Genomic DNA, 17,712 nt, shown 5'->3' on the forward strand with positions numbered 1-17,712 from the left:
TTTTTAAACGGTGCAAAAGATTTGCTATTTTAATTATATAACTCAAAATTTGTGCACAGGCCAAGCACCAAGTTGTTGCCTCATCCATGACCTTATCGATAACCATGGCCTTTGTGGAGAGGTAATTCCAAAAGACTAGTATTGCGTTTTTTTTTTCATATTTCCAAGAGATGAGCATGATAAATGACGCCAAAGCTTTCCTCTTTGTCCATCTTCCTAAGGCCATATTTGACCACCAACCATCATGGATGACAAATCACTAGAGGATCTCTTTTCCAAACCCTTGTGGTGAACATACAATTTTTACAGTAGGGGGATAATTTCCACAATTTCGCCATCCCCTAAGTTGAAGGCTATCAGCCATCCACACTCTATTTTTCATAACCAACCAAGCAAAAAGTTTACATTTTGGATCAGCACACATTTTTCAAACCAAAGCACAATGTCCTCCAAACCAAAATCTTCGGACATACTCACTCAATTTCAATAAATAAGCCATCCTGGTTTTACCTGCTTTATCTTTGACCAAAAGTTGCTTTAAATAAAACAAGAATGTTGGTATATAGGAAATTAGTAAAACAAGATGTTGCATCTAATAATATCTTACACATCATCATACGAAAAAAAAAAGATTAAAACCTTGAAAGGTCAATAGCTAATGTTACCTACTAAAACCTACAACTCGCAACTTGGCACAATCCAAGCAAGCATCACAAACATCCGAGAGAGAGATTCATCAGACAACTATCCAACAACAGAAATGAAAAGAAAAGGTAACCCAATCTACTGCCACCGATGAACACGCTCGCAGCATCCTGTCAACAGATGACAGGTTCAGGTTCAGGTTCAGGATCAGGCCACGCACCCCAGGCAGCCCATCCACATGCTCCTCCTCCTGGGTCGGCGCATGTGGGAGGGTGCGAGCTCGGGCGGCGGCACCTGGTACAAGTCCTCGTCGACCGGACGGACCACCCTCGTGGAGCGCGCCAGGCCGCCTCCTACGCCACCAGCCTCCAACGCCGGCCTCGCGCGCCGTCCCTTTTTCTCCAGGGACGCATCACTGTTGCAGTCTGGCACCCTCCTCCTCGGCTTCTTGGTTGGCATCGGCTTGCGCTGGGGCGGCGAGTACCTGAACCACACGTCGCTGCACGCCTCCGGCTCGGGCGTGGCGTAGCAGTACGCCAGGGCGGGCGGCGCCACCGCGGCCGCCTCCGGGTCGTCATAGTGGTGGTAGTAGTTCCACTCCCCGAACGCCGGCACCTGACGCCTCCTCGCCACCTTCTGCGAGACCAAAACGAGTAAGTACAAGATCAAGGTTGTGACCACCGCTCCGGCATGTATGGAAGGGAGGAAGGAAGCCTGGATCACACAATGCCTACCTCCATTTGGTTCCACGCAGCAGAGCAAGCACGGGACAGACAGAATGAGGTCGAGGAGAAGAAGTGGAAGCTGGGGCCGGTCAGTGGGGCTGGCTGGAGTAGCGAAACAGGATGGAATGGCGAATGGGACCTCTCCAATGGCTTGGCTGGATGCCTGTATTTATAGCGAGAAATGGAATGGCGCTAGCTAGTCAGAACGGGCCGGTGCGTAGCGTTGAAGAAGAAGGAGAAGCGAGGGCGGGGCAGCGTTGGGAGCGGCGACGATGGAGCATCGAAATGGAAGAACCTTTTCACAGTAGCTCGCTGTAGCTTGCAGCAGTGAATCAATAGTGCGTCCTGGCGCGGTACGCATCGGGCTTCGTTTCTTTGGTGGCGCGTCGTGCCGGGTTCCCAGCTGACTCGCAGCCCTCTTGTCGCGCTCGTGTTATTTCGGAATCATTACTGGCTGATTACAAAAATAAAATACTTCTACGTAGCCTGTCAACGCTGCCTGCCATAGTACCGAATCCTAGGCGAAATAGTACGAGACAAGACGGCTTCTACGGAGAAAGAAAACTGCAAGAAACGAGATGACACAGATTCAGGAAGAACGCAGAAACCTTCTACAGTAGCACAGGAATCATTGCTGGCTGATTAAAAAAAACAGCGAGGTTGTGTTATGGTATCTCCGATCCATTTTCAATACAAAACATATCTGTTTTGCTTGGGTGTACATTGCGTCCATGAGGCTCATGCTCCGAGCACCTACCAACACCGACACCACCCAGGGACTCCAAAAGCAACCTAGGCGGCGCCTTACAGAAGGGAGCAACACCGTGGTGCCATCGTCGCTCAAGGTGAGGAAGACCAATAAGGGCCAAGACGACACCTTCAAGAAGGAATTTCTCCCGGCCCGATCGTCAACCCCAACGTCCATTAGACGACGTCGCCAGATCAAGGAAAGGCGCTGACAACCGCCCACCAAGACCACCATCGGACAAGACTGGATGGAGGGATCTAACCCGTCACTGTCACCACCCGGTGACCAACAGCCTCCGTCGAGCCACTGCGCCTCCTGAGAGCCACAACCACATAACCGTTGACCCGTCCATGTCTAGATGGGTCAAGTGTGCCCGAAGCTTCAGGCAGTAGCGGAAGGGGTGCCTCTGACGCGAGACGCACCGCCTTGCCGAACCGCGCCCGTCGCAAAACCACGCTGTCAACAGACGTGTTCCCGCGATGCACTGAGAAGGTTGCCTTCGTCGCGCGAGGGAGAGGGGCCGCCGCCACCTTGAGTCCCGGAGCTTTGCCCCACGGTGACCCTGGCGGCGGTGAGAAAGAGGAGTGGGTAGGGAAGGGCAGCGCACGGCGCCGAGAGCTCGCCGCTCGAGCCGCCTAAGTCAAGCACACGGGGGTAGGGAGATGTGGGTCTGATCAAGGCACATATTAATGTGAGGCATTCTTTTCTGAACGGGGATATCATTAAATTTAGTGTTAAAGTAAATTTTGAGAAAAAGAAATTCTGCTGCAAATCAATCGCCGCACCAGATGTTAGAAAAACGCAGTAGACACGCTTAGACGCAAACTGCAAGGTTATTACAGCGTGTCCCACAGGATTGGTCATGTCAAATAAGGCTGAGGAGTGAGCAGCGATCGTCAGAAGAGTCCATCCAATAACGTCACACGCAGTAAGCATTCAAGCGTGGCCATTGCCTGGACGATTTGACTGATAGGACTTGCATGAAACCAGGAGCGCAACATTCCCCGCGAAATCGAAAATGTTTTTCAACCAGAATTCGGCCCATCCAAGAACCTGAAAATGACTCGTTGCTCCCGTGGCTGCTCCGATGCTCCAGTTCTACACCTATCGACCATCCCACACTTCAAATAATAATATGATACTCCCTCCATTCTACCAAAAATGACTTAACTTTGTTAAAATTTGAATGCATCTAGACACTGGAACGAATGAAGTACCATTCTTTAAAATTTGAATTTATAAGTGTCTAAAGTGCTCGAAAAAAATGAGAGTGCTCAAAAGATGTGTGTTTGCAATCCCTAAATTTTTAGAACCAATTTCTAGGTACACAAAGAGAACAAAAAATGATAAATCTGACATAAACAATGTAAAAAAAGACGAAAGTACAAATAACACTAGTCGCATATAAATTTGTCTTTTGTCTCTCTATATGTACTTCGATTTTAGTTCTGAAAAGTCTCGTGATTATAAAGAGACATCTTGCAAACACTTACAATGTTTTTTAAAATATTTTGTAGACACTTGTAAATGTAAGCTTCAAATAGTGGTATGATGGTAGCATTTGATGATTTGAAGTGTGGCATCACTAGTCAATTCCCCCTATAGACCAAACGTAAATGTTATTTTTACCCTGCCACATTCCAATGAAGTAGACGGCCTGCGGAAATCGTGTTCCTTCTTTCGTGATAGTTTTTCTGAGCTTCTCAACTGGCACTCGATCAGTAGCTTTTGACCTGCTAAGAAGAGATCCATGCAAAATACGTAGTTACTACCGCCGATGTATCTGTGCAGGCTGCGGCTCTGGCTCCGGCCTGCGTGCCATAGTGTGGTAGTATGGGCAGTTAGAATGCGCTCGCCCGACGGGTTCGATCTAACCTTGTTCGGTTTCTTCTTCAAACTCTAATCCATTTGCCCTTCTCTTCTCTTGACTTCGAACCGAACACGTTGTTTATGAAGTTTTCCACGGGCCAGATATTCAGTTAAGAGCCAATGAAGTCCATTTATGGAACAGAAGCACCACTAGTGGAAAATCGATGGTGAACAGTACAGGTTAGGAAAAGAGGGCACACACACGTCGACACAAACTGCAGTGTAGTAGGTACTTGCAACGGCAAAGGAGAGGTCATGTCACACAACGCTGGGCACCGATCGTCAGAAGTGTAACTTAAACTGTGTCACGCAGTAGTATAGTACTGTCCACACGATCGAGCATTCAAGCGCACGGCCATTCCCCGGAAGATTCATGCGACACGACATTTTCTAGAATGCCTTGGCATGATTAGACACGCGTGAAACCTGGAGCATGACATTCCCCGTGAAAAAATGACCTAGGCTCCAAAGAAAATTTTACCATGCAACCATCGAAAAATTACCGAGTGCTCCTCCGGCCAGCATCTGCTCCCTCCCGTGTTAGATCCCATGCTGATCCGATAGAGCATGTTCAGTCGCGTCTTCCAAATCGTTTTTTAAAGCGATTTGGGCGAATCGGACAAAAAGCAAAAGCCATTTTGTCCGGCGCGGCCCACGGTGTCCGGCGGCCCGAGCTCATCCCCGCTACATAGGGGACGCTCCGGTCACGTCGGACATAACGAAATGAGAGGCGAGGAGGCGTGGGCCCGACGCGTCAGCGGCTCGGACGCTCAACCGCCACCTACGTAGCGACGGTGCAGTTGCCGGGAAGCGGAACCGTCGCATTGGCAACAGCGTCGACCGACGCGCCAACCACCGGAATCGAGCGCGCACTCCTGTTATCACCAGAATTTGACCAAGTCAGAGGTGGGCCGCGATCAAGACGGACTTGAAGATATACATATGGAAGAGATATGTAAATCGGCCTTGTTAATCAAGTTTGGGCTAGTTAGCCCGTGTATCTTTATAGTAGGTTACGTAGAAGTTAGAATTTATCTCGTGCACGGTTTGGTGCACGCCCACATTAGAAAGTCCCCGGACTATAAATATGTACCTAGGGTTTATGAAATAAACAACAACCAACGTTCAACACAAACCAATCTCGGCGCATCGCCAACTCCTTCGTCTCGAGGGTTCCTCCGGTAAGCACCATGCTGCCTAGATCGCATCTCGCGATCTAGGCAGCACGAGCCTGCCTAGTTGTTCATGCGTTGCTCGTGCTGAAGCCTTTTTGATGGCGAGCAACGTAGTTATCTTAGATGTGTTAGGGTTAGCATTGTTCTTAGTATCATATGCTTTCGTAGTGCAACCCTTGCGCATCTAGCCGTCCTTGTACCTCATCATGGGTGCAGGGACGGCACCCCGCTTGATCATCGTTTAGTAGATCTGATCCGTTACGGTCGCTCCTTGATTCATCAAGGATTAGTTTAATATCTGCAATAGTTAGGCCTTACAAAGGGTTGGAGGATCCAGCGGCATGCAGGGTGTAGTTTGCTGCCCCTAGACAGGACGTTCCGAGGATCAACCTAGTGTTGGTTTTTAGGCCTTGTCTAGGGCTGGCTTACGATCGCCGTGCGTGAGCGCGAGGCCCAATCGTGAGTAGGATGATCCGATTATGCGGTGAAAACCCCGGATCGTCGTGGATCTCATACGCCGTATCTTGATCAAGCGGGACCACCATATATTCGGCCACCTTGGACGAATCATGGGTGGATCGGCTCTATGAGCCGATTCACGGGACAACCTCGAGAGCCGATCGAGGCTCGTATTTAATGTGTACGTGTGTGCCCTGCAGAAACTAAGCGAGGCATCATCCACACCTTCCCGACCGGTATAGGTCGGTGGCACGCCCTTGCAATTTGCATCGGCGCGCGACCAGGAGGCTTTGCGGGCCGTCGCTCCGAGGGACCGGGGCCAGCCGCAGCCCTAGTTGTTCCCGGCTCTACGGTGTTGACCAGTCACTGCCCGCCAGTGGGTTTCTGACGTCAACACATTCTGGCACGCCCGGTGGGACTATCTTCAACATCCACGACATCCACCACAGCGCCATCTACATCCAAGATGGCGGAAGAGACTCCGGTCACTTATGAGGACCTCACTGGCGAGCTCAAGAAAAAGTATGACGAGGCCAAGGTCCTCCTCGAAGCCGACCTCATCGGCTCTTTCCACGAGACCCGCTCCCATGGCATCAGATGGAAGGGGTTCTCACCCGAAGGCGCGCTTGATGGAGTGGACCTATCCACCCCGTCAGAAGAACGCACCAGGTCGCTGCGTCAGGAGATCAACTTCATGGTGGCTCATTCACTGCACCGCCACTCTGAGAGCCTGGTGAACACATTGGAGCGCGTCGCTCTTCGCGTGATCCAGGAAATCATGAGCCATCAGTACTCTCCGTCAGGACCAGCTCTCGGGACGCATCAAGGAGAGCTGCCACTCCAGTCCCGTCCGCCGCTGCCATATGCGTTGGCAGCACCAGCTGAAGTGCCGGCTACACCGGCATTCGTCGTCTACAAGATCGGTGGTGACCCTAGTGACTACCAGTTCTTGGCGGAGGCGCCTAAGGAGATCCCTCAAGGATACGCGTGCACGTATGTGCCAGATTGTGGCAACTGGCCACTCTCGAACCAGGCCACAACATCGGGGACTCCAGCGAAAACAGGAGGAGCGTCAGAAACAGAGCTCGAGAAGCAGACGTGGCTAGCCAAATACGCCACCCCGACAAAACTCCCGAGCCCAGCTCCTGCAGTTGGCTCAGAACCAGAAAAAGAAGGAGGCAGCCAACGTGTCTGTGTTCGAGCGCTTAGGGCCTCTCCCACCACAAAACAGACGGGCTGAGACCCCTCGGTTAGAAGATCTCGAGGATTCGGAAGACGAGGGGGAGACGAAGAAGACAGGTACCACCGTCCAAGGTGGTGCCCCGATGGTCTCAGCCATTCACAAAAACGCAGGGTTCAGCGATTGCGCGGTCTGGAGGAAGCCGAAAGGTTATACCTACATACGCTGAGGAAGGCACGACCCGATCTGGCTGCGAAAGTCCAGAGGACCCTGGATGAGGAGGGGCTGCCGCAAAGAAAAGAGTGGCGCCCCAAGCAAAGGAAAGCCGATGATGAAACATCGGCTGGCACAAACATGGTGCTCGTTCGTCCGGCGAAGTGTAGAGCTCCACGATTACACGATACACCCGAGGTGGACAACAGCAAGCGCACCAACGTGATAAAGTCAGAGATTGGGCTGGTTTTATCCACCGGCCTGGACGAGTAGCAAGACTACGTCAAGAAGCAAACGTGGCGAGGCTGATCCTTGCGATCGGCCCCTAAAAAATTTATGAAGGGACATTACAAAACCCCCACTGAGCAAGCAACGTGGAGGCCGATTCCAGCAATCGGCCAAAATTATCCTCACTATCTATTTTGCCTGGGATCAACGTTTGACCCAACAGGGACTACTTGAAGAGCCGATACCATCAATTCTCTTGACAGAATCGGCTCGGGGGGCACCTAGATGGATAAAACACGAGGATATGAGATAATACTATCAAATATGGAGGCCGACACACAAATCGGCCTAAAAAATTCAAAAAAAATTTGAGCGCAGCCGATGCAGCAGACATCGACTTAAGAATCTCAAGAGGTGGATAAAGCCGATGCATGTCTATCGACTCTAGTGGAATTATGCGATGTTTATCGAGTCTCCACCAAATTCAAGCTAGCGGTGATCAGCCGATGGAAATTTCTTCAGCTGCTTCGAACCGATCTGGGTTCCTGAACCTTTGTGTCAAGGATTTCCAATCTTTGGGGCTAATCCAGCTGAAACGGAAGGTTATCGGCTGTCTGAGGAAGAGAGGGGATCGGCTTTGGCACATTCTCTTCGACGGTCTCGCCTCGAGTAAGGCTCGGGGGCAGCAGGCCTCGGTGGATACTGCTGTTTAAAAAGCCGATTGGGATACCATCGGCTGATCCTTCATTGCAACCTTCTTCACAAATGATGAGTACCGAAGAGGATTATTGGGTTTGGTTGGAAAAGTTCAAAGGTTTCCCGAAGATCCTCGCATTTTCTCGCCAGATTTAGAAAATCATCAGTTGAAGAAGGGAAGGGCGAGTTTCGGAGGACCGATGCGGTGCTATCGGCTCATCACGCATTGGCAAAGGGGACAAATCGGCAAGGTCAGTAGAAGAGGGAATCGGCTCAATTGAACTCAGAAGAAATCGGCAAATCAAATTGGGGAAAAGTTCTTCATTAATAGGCGAGATTTCTTACATAAAGAGCTAATTGCTCTCAAAAGGAAATATTAGGGGATACATTGCCCCATCTACTACTGCTGGCCCTATTCTAGAGGTCCTATCTACGGGCCATCACTGCCCTCGTCGTCGCCGTCGTCGCTGCCGTCGGCGCTGCTCCCGGCAGGCTCGTCGTCGCTCCAATGGCCGCCGACCGGGCCCTCGTTGTCTTCGTCCTCTTCGTCAGCGTCGTCCTCATCGCTGTCGAAGTCGCTAAGGTTGCCCGGCCAAGGGCAGAACCGCTTGGCCGGCGGCTCGTCGGAGGAGCTGTCGTCGTCGTCCTCCTCTTCCTCTTCCTCCTCCTTCACCCCCTCGGAGGAGGTGAAGTCATCCCAGGAGAAGCGATCGTCATCGCTCTCCTCCTCCGATTCCCCGTTGGCGAGGAAGCGGAGGTCGCTCTCCCCGTCCGTCGAGGACTGGTCGTCCTCGGACCAGATGGAGAAGTCATGGTCTGACTCCTCCCCGGCCGCAATGGCGCGGCGGATGTTGGCCGCGTGGACCTCCGCCGGGTTGTGCTCCGGCGTCGGCTCGCGAGACGAAGAGGACTGGGTGGAGAGATCCGATGAGGCAGAGGAGGAAGAAGACATGGTGGCACAGGAGGGTTTTTGGAGTGCTGATGCGAAGGAGATGCGAGAGGAGAACTGTTCGATGCGGTTAAATAAAAGGGGATATAGTGGAAATTCAATGCCACAGCAGTTTCCGAGGAAGTGGTGCCTAAAAGAAAAAAAAACTGCCAGGTCACGCGGAGAAGTTGAGAAGGCAGGGCATCGTGATGAAGGATACTGCAACGGTTCTGCTCTGCCACGACATGACCCGACGAAGGAAAAGCGTAATGATTTTGGAAATGTCATTTCCAAAACCAGGGGGGCATGTGTTATCACCAGAATTTGACCAAGTCAGAGGTGGGCCGCGATCAAGACGGACTTGAAGATATACATATGGAAGAGATATGTAAATCGGCCTTGTTAATCAAGTTTGGGCTAGTTAGCCCGTGTATCTTTATAGTAGGTTACGTAGAAGTTAGAATTTATCTCGTGCACGGTTTGGTGCACGCCCACATTAGAAAGTCCCCTGGACTATAAATATGTACCTAGGGTTTATGAAATAAACAACAACCAACGTTCAACACAAACCAATCTCGGCGCATCGCCAACTCCTTCGTCTCGAGGGTTCCTCCGGTAAGCACCATGCTGCCTAGATCGCATCTCGCGATCTAGGCAGCACGAGCTCTGCCTAGTTGTTCATGCGTTGCTCGTGTCGAAGCCTTTTTGATGGCGAGCAACGTAGTTATCTTAGATGTGTTAGGGTTAGCATTGTTCTTAGTATCATATGCTTTCGTAGTGCAACCCTTGCGCATCTAGCCGTCCTTGTACCTCATCATGGGTGCAGGGACGGCACCCCGCTTGATCATCGTTTAGTAGATCTGATCCGTTACGGTCGCTCCTTGATTCATCAAGGATTAGTTTAATATCTGCAATAGTTAGGCCTTACAAAGGGTTGGAGGATCCAGCGGCATGCAGGGTGTAGTTTGCTGCCCCTAGACAGGACGTTCCGAGGATCAACCTAGTGTTGGTTTTTAGGCCTTGTCTAGGGCTGGCTTACGATCGCCGTGCGTGAGCGCGAGGCCCAATCGTGAGTAGGATGATCCGATTATGCGGTGAAAACCCCAGATCGTCGTGGATCTCATACGCTGTATCTTGATCAAGCAGGACCACCATATATTCGGCCACCTTGGACGAATCATGGGTGGATCGGCTCTATGAGCCGATTCACGGGACAACTCGAGAGCCGATCGAGGCTCGTATTTAATGTGTACGTGTGTGCCCTGCAGGAAACTAAGCGAGGCATCATCCACACCTTCCCGACCGGGTATAGGTCGGGTGGCACGCCCTTGCAATTTGCATCGGCGCGCGACCAGGAGGCTTTGCGGGCCGTCGCTCTGAGGGACTGGGGCCAGCCGCAGCCCTAGTTGTTCCCGGCTCTACGGTGTTGACCAGTCACTGCCCGCCAGTGGGTTTCTGACGTCAACAACTCCTCGAAAGAGCAACCGACGCTCTCTTCAACATCTGCGCCGCCGTTCATCCACGCTCGATAAGACCCGTAAGTAGGTGCTTTCGGATCTTCCACCGGCCACCATTCATCCAAGCTTCTCCTTACGATGATGAGCTACATCTCTGAGCTTCCGTCTGACACTTCCAGCGAGGGAAAGCCTCCAGGATGGCGCCATTGGTGGGACAGAGCCCGGACGCCAGCAGCAGCGACGATTCCCCACCACCAGTTGATAGCGCGGAGGAATGGCAGGTCGTGGAGGAGGACGCGGAGGAGGAAGGGTCAGAGGAGGAGGCGGCGGTGACGGCCCGTGCGAAGGCGGACGTGAAAGCGAAGGCCAAGACCAAGGCCAAGGCGCAGCCGCCGAGCACCGGCGACGACGAGGAGGACACAAGTTCCTCCGACGCGTCGGCCGGCACTGCCTCTTCGGAAGAGGTGACGAGCAGGAACCCCCACCATGATGATGACGACGAGGCGGGGCCATCAAAGAAGAAGAAGTAGTTTAAAATAATTTATATGTAATTTGATTATGTTTTTCGAAATTTTATATGTAATTTGTTTATGTTGCACCGATTTGAATATTAGTCAAGAGTTTTCTTCTATCTATTAAAATTATTTTTAGTATTTGGGGACAGGCGTTTGGGGGACGCGGCTGGGAGCGACGTCCCCCAAACTATGCACGAACGAAACACGTCCTCCAAACGCCCAATCTGGAGATGCTGGTAAGTGGGTAACTCCCGGCAAATTAAAGGTGGCTGTCGTTGCCTAATCGACGATACCCCGGAGGAGGGATCCTCACGAGGGGGAGAAGAAGTAGGGGCCATAGGGCGGAGTGCACACGGGACGGTGGTACGCGAGTTACCCAGCTTCGGAACACCTGCACGATGACAGGGCCTACTGCTGCTTGTCTGGAATTAACTGGGCGCTTGCGCGTTGTTACAATGGTTGTGGTTGTTTCGCTTCTAGCTCGAGATCTCCCCTAAGGGCTCCCAGGATCCGGCTTATATAGGCGCCCGGATCTAGGGTTTCTATGGAGAATCCTACCCGGAATACAAGTTGCCTAACTACGGAATATTACATTGCCGTGTACGTCAAGGATCCACCTATGTCTAACTTGTCGTCATGGATCCGGCTTCTTTCATGGGCCTTCACGGATCTGACTCCTGGCATAGACCTCTTCGGATCCGGGTACCTCTGTAGGGCGGTTCGGATCCGGCTACCTTCCTAGGGCGGTTCGGATCCGGGTACCTCTATAGGGCGGTTCGGATCCGGCTCCTTGTTCCTGGGCTGGACATCTTCCATCTTGTTCAACAGCAACTGGGCCGCCCGATGGGCCATATGCTATCACCACCATCTTTGGGCCACCCGGGCTTGCCGGAATCGGACCATGTCGATGGTATACCTATGAAGTATATCCACAACAGTAGCCCCCGGAGTTCTCCAAGATTCACCGTTCTTCCATCCAGCTCGGCTTGCGCATGTATCTTCATCCTTTGGCTGGAACGAATAATAGAGAATCTTGAAGGACTCCAAACTTCATATCTCCAACCAAGTATTGGTCGGAAACTTCATGATCCAATGGTCAGATTCTTCGAAGACACCATCCAACGTAATCTTCGGTATGGATCCGACTAGCCAAATGTAGGTGTGGATCCGACTACCCAAAATATAGGTGCGGATCCGACTAACAAAAAATTAGGTGCGGATCCGGCTACCAAAAATTGAGGTGCGGATCCGACTACCAAAAATTAGGTGCGGATCCGGCTACCAAAAATTAGGTGCGGATCCGGCTACCAAAAATTAGGTGCGGATCCGGCTACCAAAAATTAGGTGCGGATCCGACTAGTTAGCCAGATTTTCGCCATCTTTGAAATTTTTCTTGACATAACCATATGTATGTAGCCCCCGAGCGTTGAGTCGGCTTGCTCCAAGGATACTCGATGCTCAGAAACTTAGCCCCCAAGCGTCAAGGTGGAAATTTTTCGGTTAGTTGCTCCAAAGAGAACTTCATCGATGTAGCCCCCGAGCGCCAAGGTGAATTTACTTGAAAATCCGGCTTGGAGCTCTTAGAGTAGCTTTATCTTTATATGTGACTAAGAAATAGTGTAAATCCCAAGCATCTAGGCGGAAATTTCCAGCGCTAATACTCGAAAGGAAACACACTTTTCACTTAAGATCAAAATCGCAGCCCCCGAGGGTTGGTTCCGGCTAAGCATAGCGGAATCAAGACTCAAGTTGCTTTTCCAACTGTGCATGCTACGGATCCGCCTAACCTTATCTCATATGGATCCGGCTAGCTTCCCCTGGGCTTCTCGCGATTGCTAGGTCTGCTTGAAAACACTTTAATTCGAGGATTGTTGAAGGTCCAAGCATCATGTACCTGATATATAAACACAAAAACACATTTGTATTAAATTGTTTCTTTGATCATGTTCAACGAACAAATGTAAGGCGGAATAAAAACGGCCTTTTGAACAAATGTTTTAACGCTGAAACTATGCAGCAGTTGAACAACATAAAACTGTCAAGGCGGAAACAACTCGACTATCTTGAACAGTTAATGCAATTTATATGTTTTAAGCAAGATCTGGTTTATCCGTTCTTCTGGTTTATATGCTTGACTTTTCGCGAGACGGCAAACTTTAAACACAGAACATCTACTGAGGCGATAGCGCTTAATAGCGAACAATCAAGAACCTCAGAAACAGAGGCCGGTTTTAAGTACCGAAATGTCACTACTAAGGAATCCACATATAAACAACAGAAAACGTGTAGGCCAGAAAACTCAAGCTAACGCCCGAAGGCGGAAATTTTGTAGCGTACTGGAGCCTTGTGCGGCAAAAACAGTACAAAATTTTCACGAGCGCGAGGCAAATCGTGTGAATATATGATCAAAACAGGCGGTAAAAGACTCAGATTATGAGTGAACCACAACTTTATTTCATGATCATAAAATATTAAAGTATTAAATATAAATAGGGACTTAGCTGTTTGAGCAGAGTCAATATGAGCCGATGGAGGTGACAAAATTTCCACCTGAGGCCTTGTTCGGTATAAGTGGTTTTCCTGGGTTTGCAGTGTATTTACCAGGCTAGTACACTACAAATTCTCCATGAACCATTCGGCAGGCTGGGATTCAACGGGCTGAGCCCGTGTAATCTCCTTAAAACTCGTCGGATCAAAGCGAATTGGAAACGCGAGTACCCCCTCGCGTTTTATTCATTGCTCAATACGTCGCGGTTACAGGCTATTCACAATCTTCGACTCCTCCGTCTCGCCCGCCGGTTTTCCGACCTGCTTTTCTACACCGTCCCTGCTATTTCCGATCTGCACATCCTGTAATACTGCCGGTTTTTCTGAATCTCCCGAATGCCCATGTTATTGCTGAAATTTCCACCCGGGCGGGCTGAAACCTCCCTGCATGAATTGTTTTCACCCAATCCCTGTTGGGTAATACTCACCAAAACACCTGGAACCCCCCGTGCCGAACAAGGCCTAACCGGATGAAAGCAGAGTAGACGGATACGGATGCAGTGTTTGGGGAGCCGGAGTCGACCGCGGTAAAAGAGCACCAGAGCTGCCCAATTCGTCATGGTTCCGGCATCCTCTTGTTTGTGAGTTTACCCGTATGTGAGCTGAGCAAAAGAGATCTTTGATCGTTTGAGCAGCCAAGGTAAAAAATTACTCCTCTTTGGGACTTGGGCCATGCATGTGAGCCAACAAATCAATCTTTCTTTTCTAGCTGATCGATCCGTCCTTGGACTAGAATTCGACAGCAGTCGGAATGTCACGAACGGACTCAACCAGCTAGACGGAAAAAACAATGGCATATGGATTTATTCCACCCACCGATGTCTTTGATCCTGTCATGCGCGCGCTTTCAGAACTGTGACCGGATCCGACCATTGACGGTTCCGGTTCATATTGGTCTTACGCAAATCGTGTCCAGCTCAAAAGCGGTCCGTGCGAAATTTGGTAGATCCAAGATAGAAAAAACTCTTAAGAGGATTCCGATCCGGATCCATCTTCTCCGAACGTCTCCAGCTCAACGGCGGTCCATGCGGATTTTGGTAGATCCAATGGTAGAAAACTCATGAGAGAATTCCCACCCGGATCCACCTTTCACGACCCAGCTCAACGGCGGTTCGTGCGGATTTTCTTCGGCCTTCCGTCGAGCGGTCCGAGATTGATTATCACGGTGGTTTTGTAGGTGCGGATCCGATCACCAAAATATAGGTGTGGATTCGGCTACCAACAATTAGTTGCGGATCCATCTACCAAAATTTTGGTATGGATCCGGCTACAAAAAATATAGGTGCGGATCCGACTACCAAAAACATAGGCGCGGATCCGGCAACCAAAAATAGGTATGGATCCGGCTACCAAAATATAGGTGCGGATCCGACTACCAAAACCAGAATTTGAAATTTCCAGGTCTAAGGCGGATTCTTCCGTGGAAAGCTCCAGCGACTCGGATCGGATCTTTGCAGCTACGTCCTGCTCGGCGGCGGTCGTAGCTACATTACTTACCAGCGCGTTTCCGTCGAAATCGATGGTCTCGCAGATGAAGATGTGGAAACCGCCGATTGGGACGATGGAGAGCTTGACGGGGTTTGACCTAGCCGGAATCCAGAATTCGTCCGCAGGGACGATCGGAAAATTTCCGGCGTAGAGTACACGCCCCACAGCGATCGAGCCGTCGTAGCTTCCCATGGCGGAGCCCTCCCGGTTCCGGCCTCCAGACGCCTCAGGCCCCACGGTGGGCGCCAACTGTCGTTGCCCTAATCGACGATACCCCGGAGGAGGGATCCTCACGAGGGGGAGAAGAAGTAGGGGCCATAGGGCGGAGTGCACACGGGACGGTGCTACGCGAGTTACCCAGCTTCGGAACACCTGCACGATGACAGGGCCTACTGCTGCTTGTCTGGAATTAACTGGGCGCTTGCGCGTTGTTACAATGGTTGTGGTTGTTTCGCTTCTAGCTCGAGATCTCCCCTAAGGGCTCCCAGGATCCGGCTTATATAGGCGCCCGGATCTAGGGTTTCTATGGAGAGTCCTGCCCGGAATACAAGTTGCCTAACTACGGAATATTACATTGCCGTGTACGTCAAGGATCCACCTATGCCTAACTTGTCGTCATGGATCCGGCTTCTTTCATGGGCCTTCACGGATCTGACTCCTGGCATAGACCTCTTCGGATCCGGGTACCTCTGTAGGGCGGTTCGGATCCGGCTACCTTCCTAGGGCGGTTCGGATCCGGGTACCTCTGTAGGGCGGTTCGGATCCGGCTCCTTGTTCCTGGGCTGGACATCTTCCATCTTGTTCAACAGCAACTGGGCCGCCCGGTGGGCCATATGCTATCACCACCATCTTTGGGCCACCCGGGCTTGCCGGAATCGGACCATGTCGATGGTATACCTATGAAGTATATCCACAACAATGGCCTTTACTGCGGCGACGCTAAAAATTGAACCAAAACTATAAATGGTCAACCACGTCTTCTGGACTTGTCAACACCATCTCGCTGACAAATACGGTCCATCTCTATCGAGCCGTGCATTATCTTTATATATGAACTCTTTGCGTAACCTAACCTCAATAGCAGCTGCACTTGTTCTCGAGCTTATAAGCAAACCATGACCTCACTTCCCACCACTATTTGTTAGTGGTATATCATACTCGAAAATCCAGTTTGAACGTGATCTAGTGGAGGAGAAGACCTGAAGAGTGCAGACCTCGAGGTCCTTATTTTGTGATTTCTTTGTAGAGTTTTTCAAGTCGACCTCGCTCGGTGGCCTTTGACCGTGCTTGATATATCTACGCTAAGAAAGGGCACATGCAAAGTACACGTGCGCCCTATTATGAATAAATTCTAAAAAATGAGATTTTAATTTTTTAGATTTTTTTTAAAAAAACCACGCATATATATATTATGTTATCACTTATTTGTGCAGATTATACGTGACTTACATAGTGTCATTTAGATATTTTTTCATTTTTGTGCAGGCCACGTACAATCGTATTTATTTTTGTGAAAACTTACGCAAGTAAGTATCATCACAATATGTACATGTAAATTTTTTTTTAAAGTTTTCCCATAGCATTTTCCAATACTGGAGAAACCGGGTGCACGCACACCCAGGTTCATCCAGGTATTTCTCACATGCAAAATAGTTATATCTATGCATATATCTATGCTAAGAAACGGCACATGCAAAATAGTTACTACCACCTGGAGATGGTATATTTGCACCTGGGACATATTTACTCCTGGCTTTAAAATAAAATTTAAATATATTTTGACATGTTAAAAATATTTGATAAAAAATGTGCTGAATAGATCTTGATGTTTCATGTGTTTGCGAAGTCGGTTCACGGAATTGATAGGTTTTGTGTCATGTGTAAAAAGATAAAATTTGGTGCTAAAATTAAGCTCTTCAGAAGCCATTTCCTTGTCTTTTTCTATACAAGACAAGAAAAATCTCGGTTTTTCGCGGAACTTTGCATACGCACATAGAATGTCGGTATATACGTGCAGAATTTTTGTTCAGGTATTTTTTTATTTAAAAATGTTTTTTCCGACGGCAAGAGCATATACACCTAAGATCTAAAGTGCATTCCGCTGCCGCCTCTATCTCTCTGTAGGATGTGACACCGGCGTGCTACGATATGGTCTAGACGAGTTGAAAACGCTACACCCTCATACATAATATAGTATTTACGGGTTTGACCAAACTTGATGCTATTATTTCACTCGAGTTTTTTGTTCTTTTGGAAATGATGATATTCTTTGTTTGTTGTGATATTTTTTCCGATAAAGGGCATTTTATTAAGGGTTACACCCAGGCTCTGCATAGCTAGCCGTTACAATCCAAGGAACAAAAAGTACGAAAGAACTCGATACATGGCACATCATAATGCGGTATCGACCCCTAAGGTGGCGAAGAACCAATCCTAAGAGTATGTTGCCATCAATATTGTGTAATAAACTCCCTCGCCGTGTCCTCCAACCTTATAGACACCTCCGTAAATAGGTTGCGGTTCTCCATGAAGACACGATCATGAACGGAGCAAAGTACAGCACTGATAGATAACCTGCATAAGAGTACAATTTTTATTGGTAAACACTTTATCATTTCTACATAGCCAAAGCGACCAAATAATGGCAAGTGCTCCCACCCTAATAAGTACCTTAAACCTATGATTCACCCCATTAAGCCAATTGTCAACAATATTGGCAACGCTTCGTGGTGGATATAAGGTAGAATCTATTTGGATGATTGAACATATAGAACTTGCAAAGTGGCATTGAAAGAATAAGTGTTTAATTGTCTCATCGTAATGACAAAATACATACTTT

At 49.5% G+C, this 17,712-nt stretch overlaps 1 protein-coding gene across 1 annotated transcript; it reads right to left on the bottom strand.

The window, feature by feature from the left end:
• Nucleotides 1–852: 852 nt before the first annotated feature.
• On the bottom strand, nt 853–1,385 carry LOC124657319. Its single transcript, XM_047195888.1, has 2 exons — nt 1,380–1,385; nt 853–1,281 (listed from the first exon to the last, which is right to left on the bottom strand). The coding sequence occupies exons 1-2, from the start codon at nt 1,383–1,385 to the stop codon at nt 853–855; spliced, it is 435 nt and encodes a 144-aa protein (XP_047051844.1).
• Nucleotides 1,386–17,712: the final 16,327 nt, after the last annotated feature.

This window comes from Lolium rigidum, chromosome 5, assembly GCF_022539505.1.
Source record: "Lolium rigidum isolate FL_2022 chromosome 5, APGP_CSIRO_Lrig_0.1, whole genome shotgun sequence".
In the NCBI taxonomy this organism is placed as follows: domain Eukaryota; kingdom Viridiplantae; phylum Streptophyta; class Magnoliopsida; order Poales; family Poaceae; genus Lolium; species Lolium rigidum.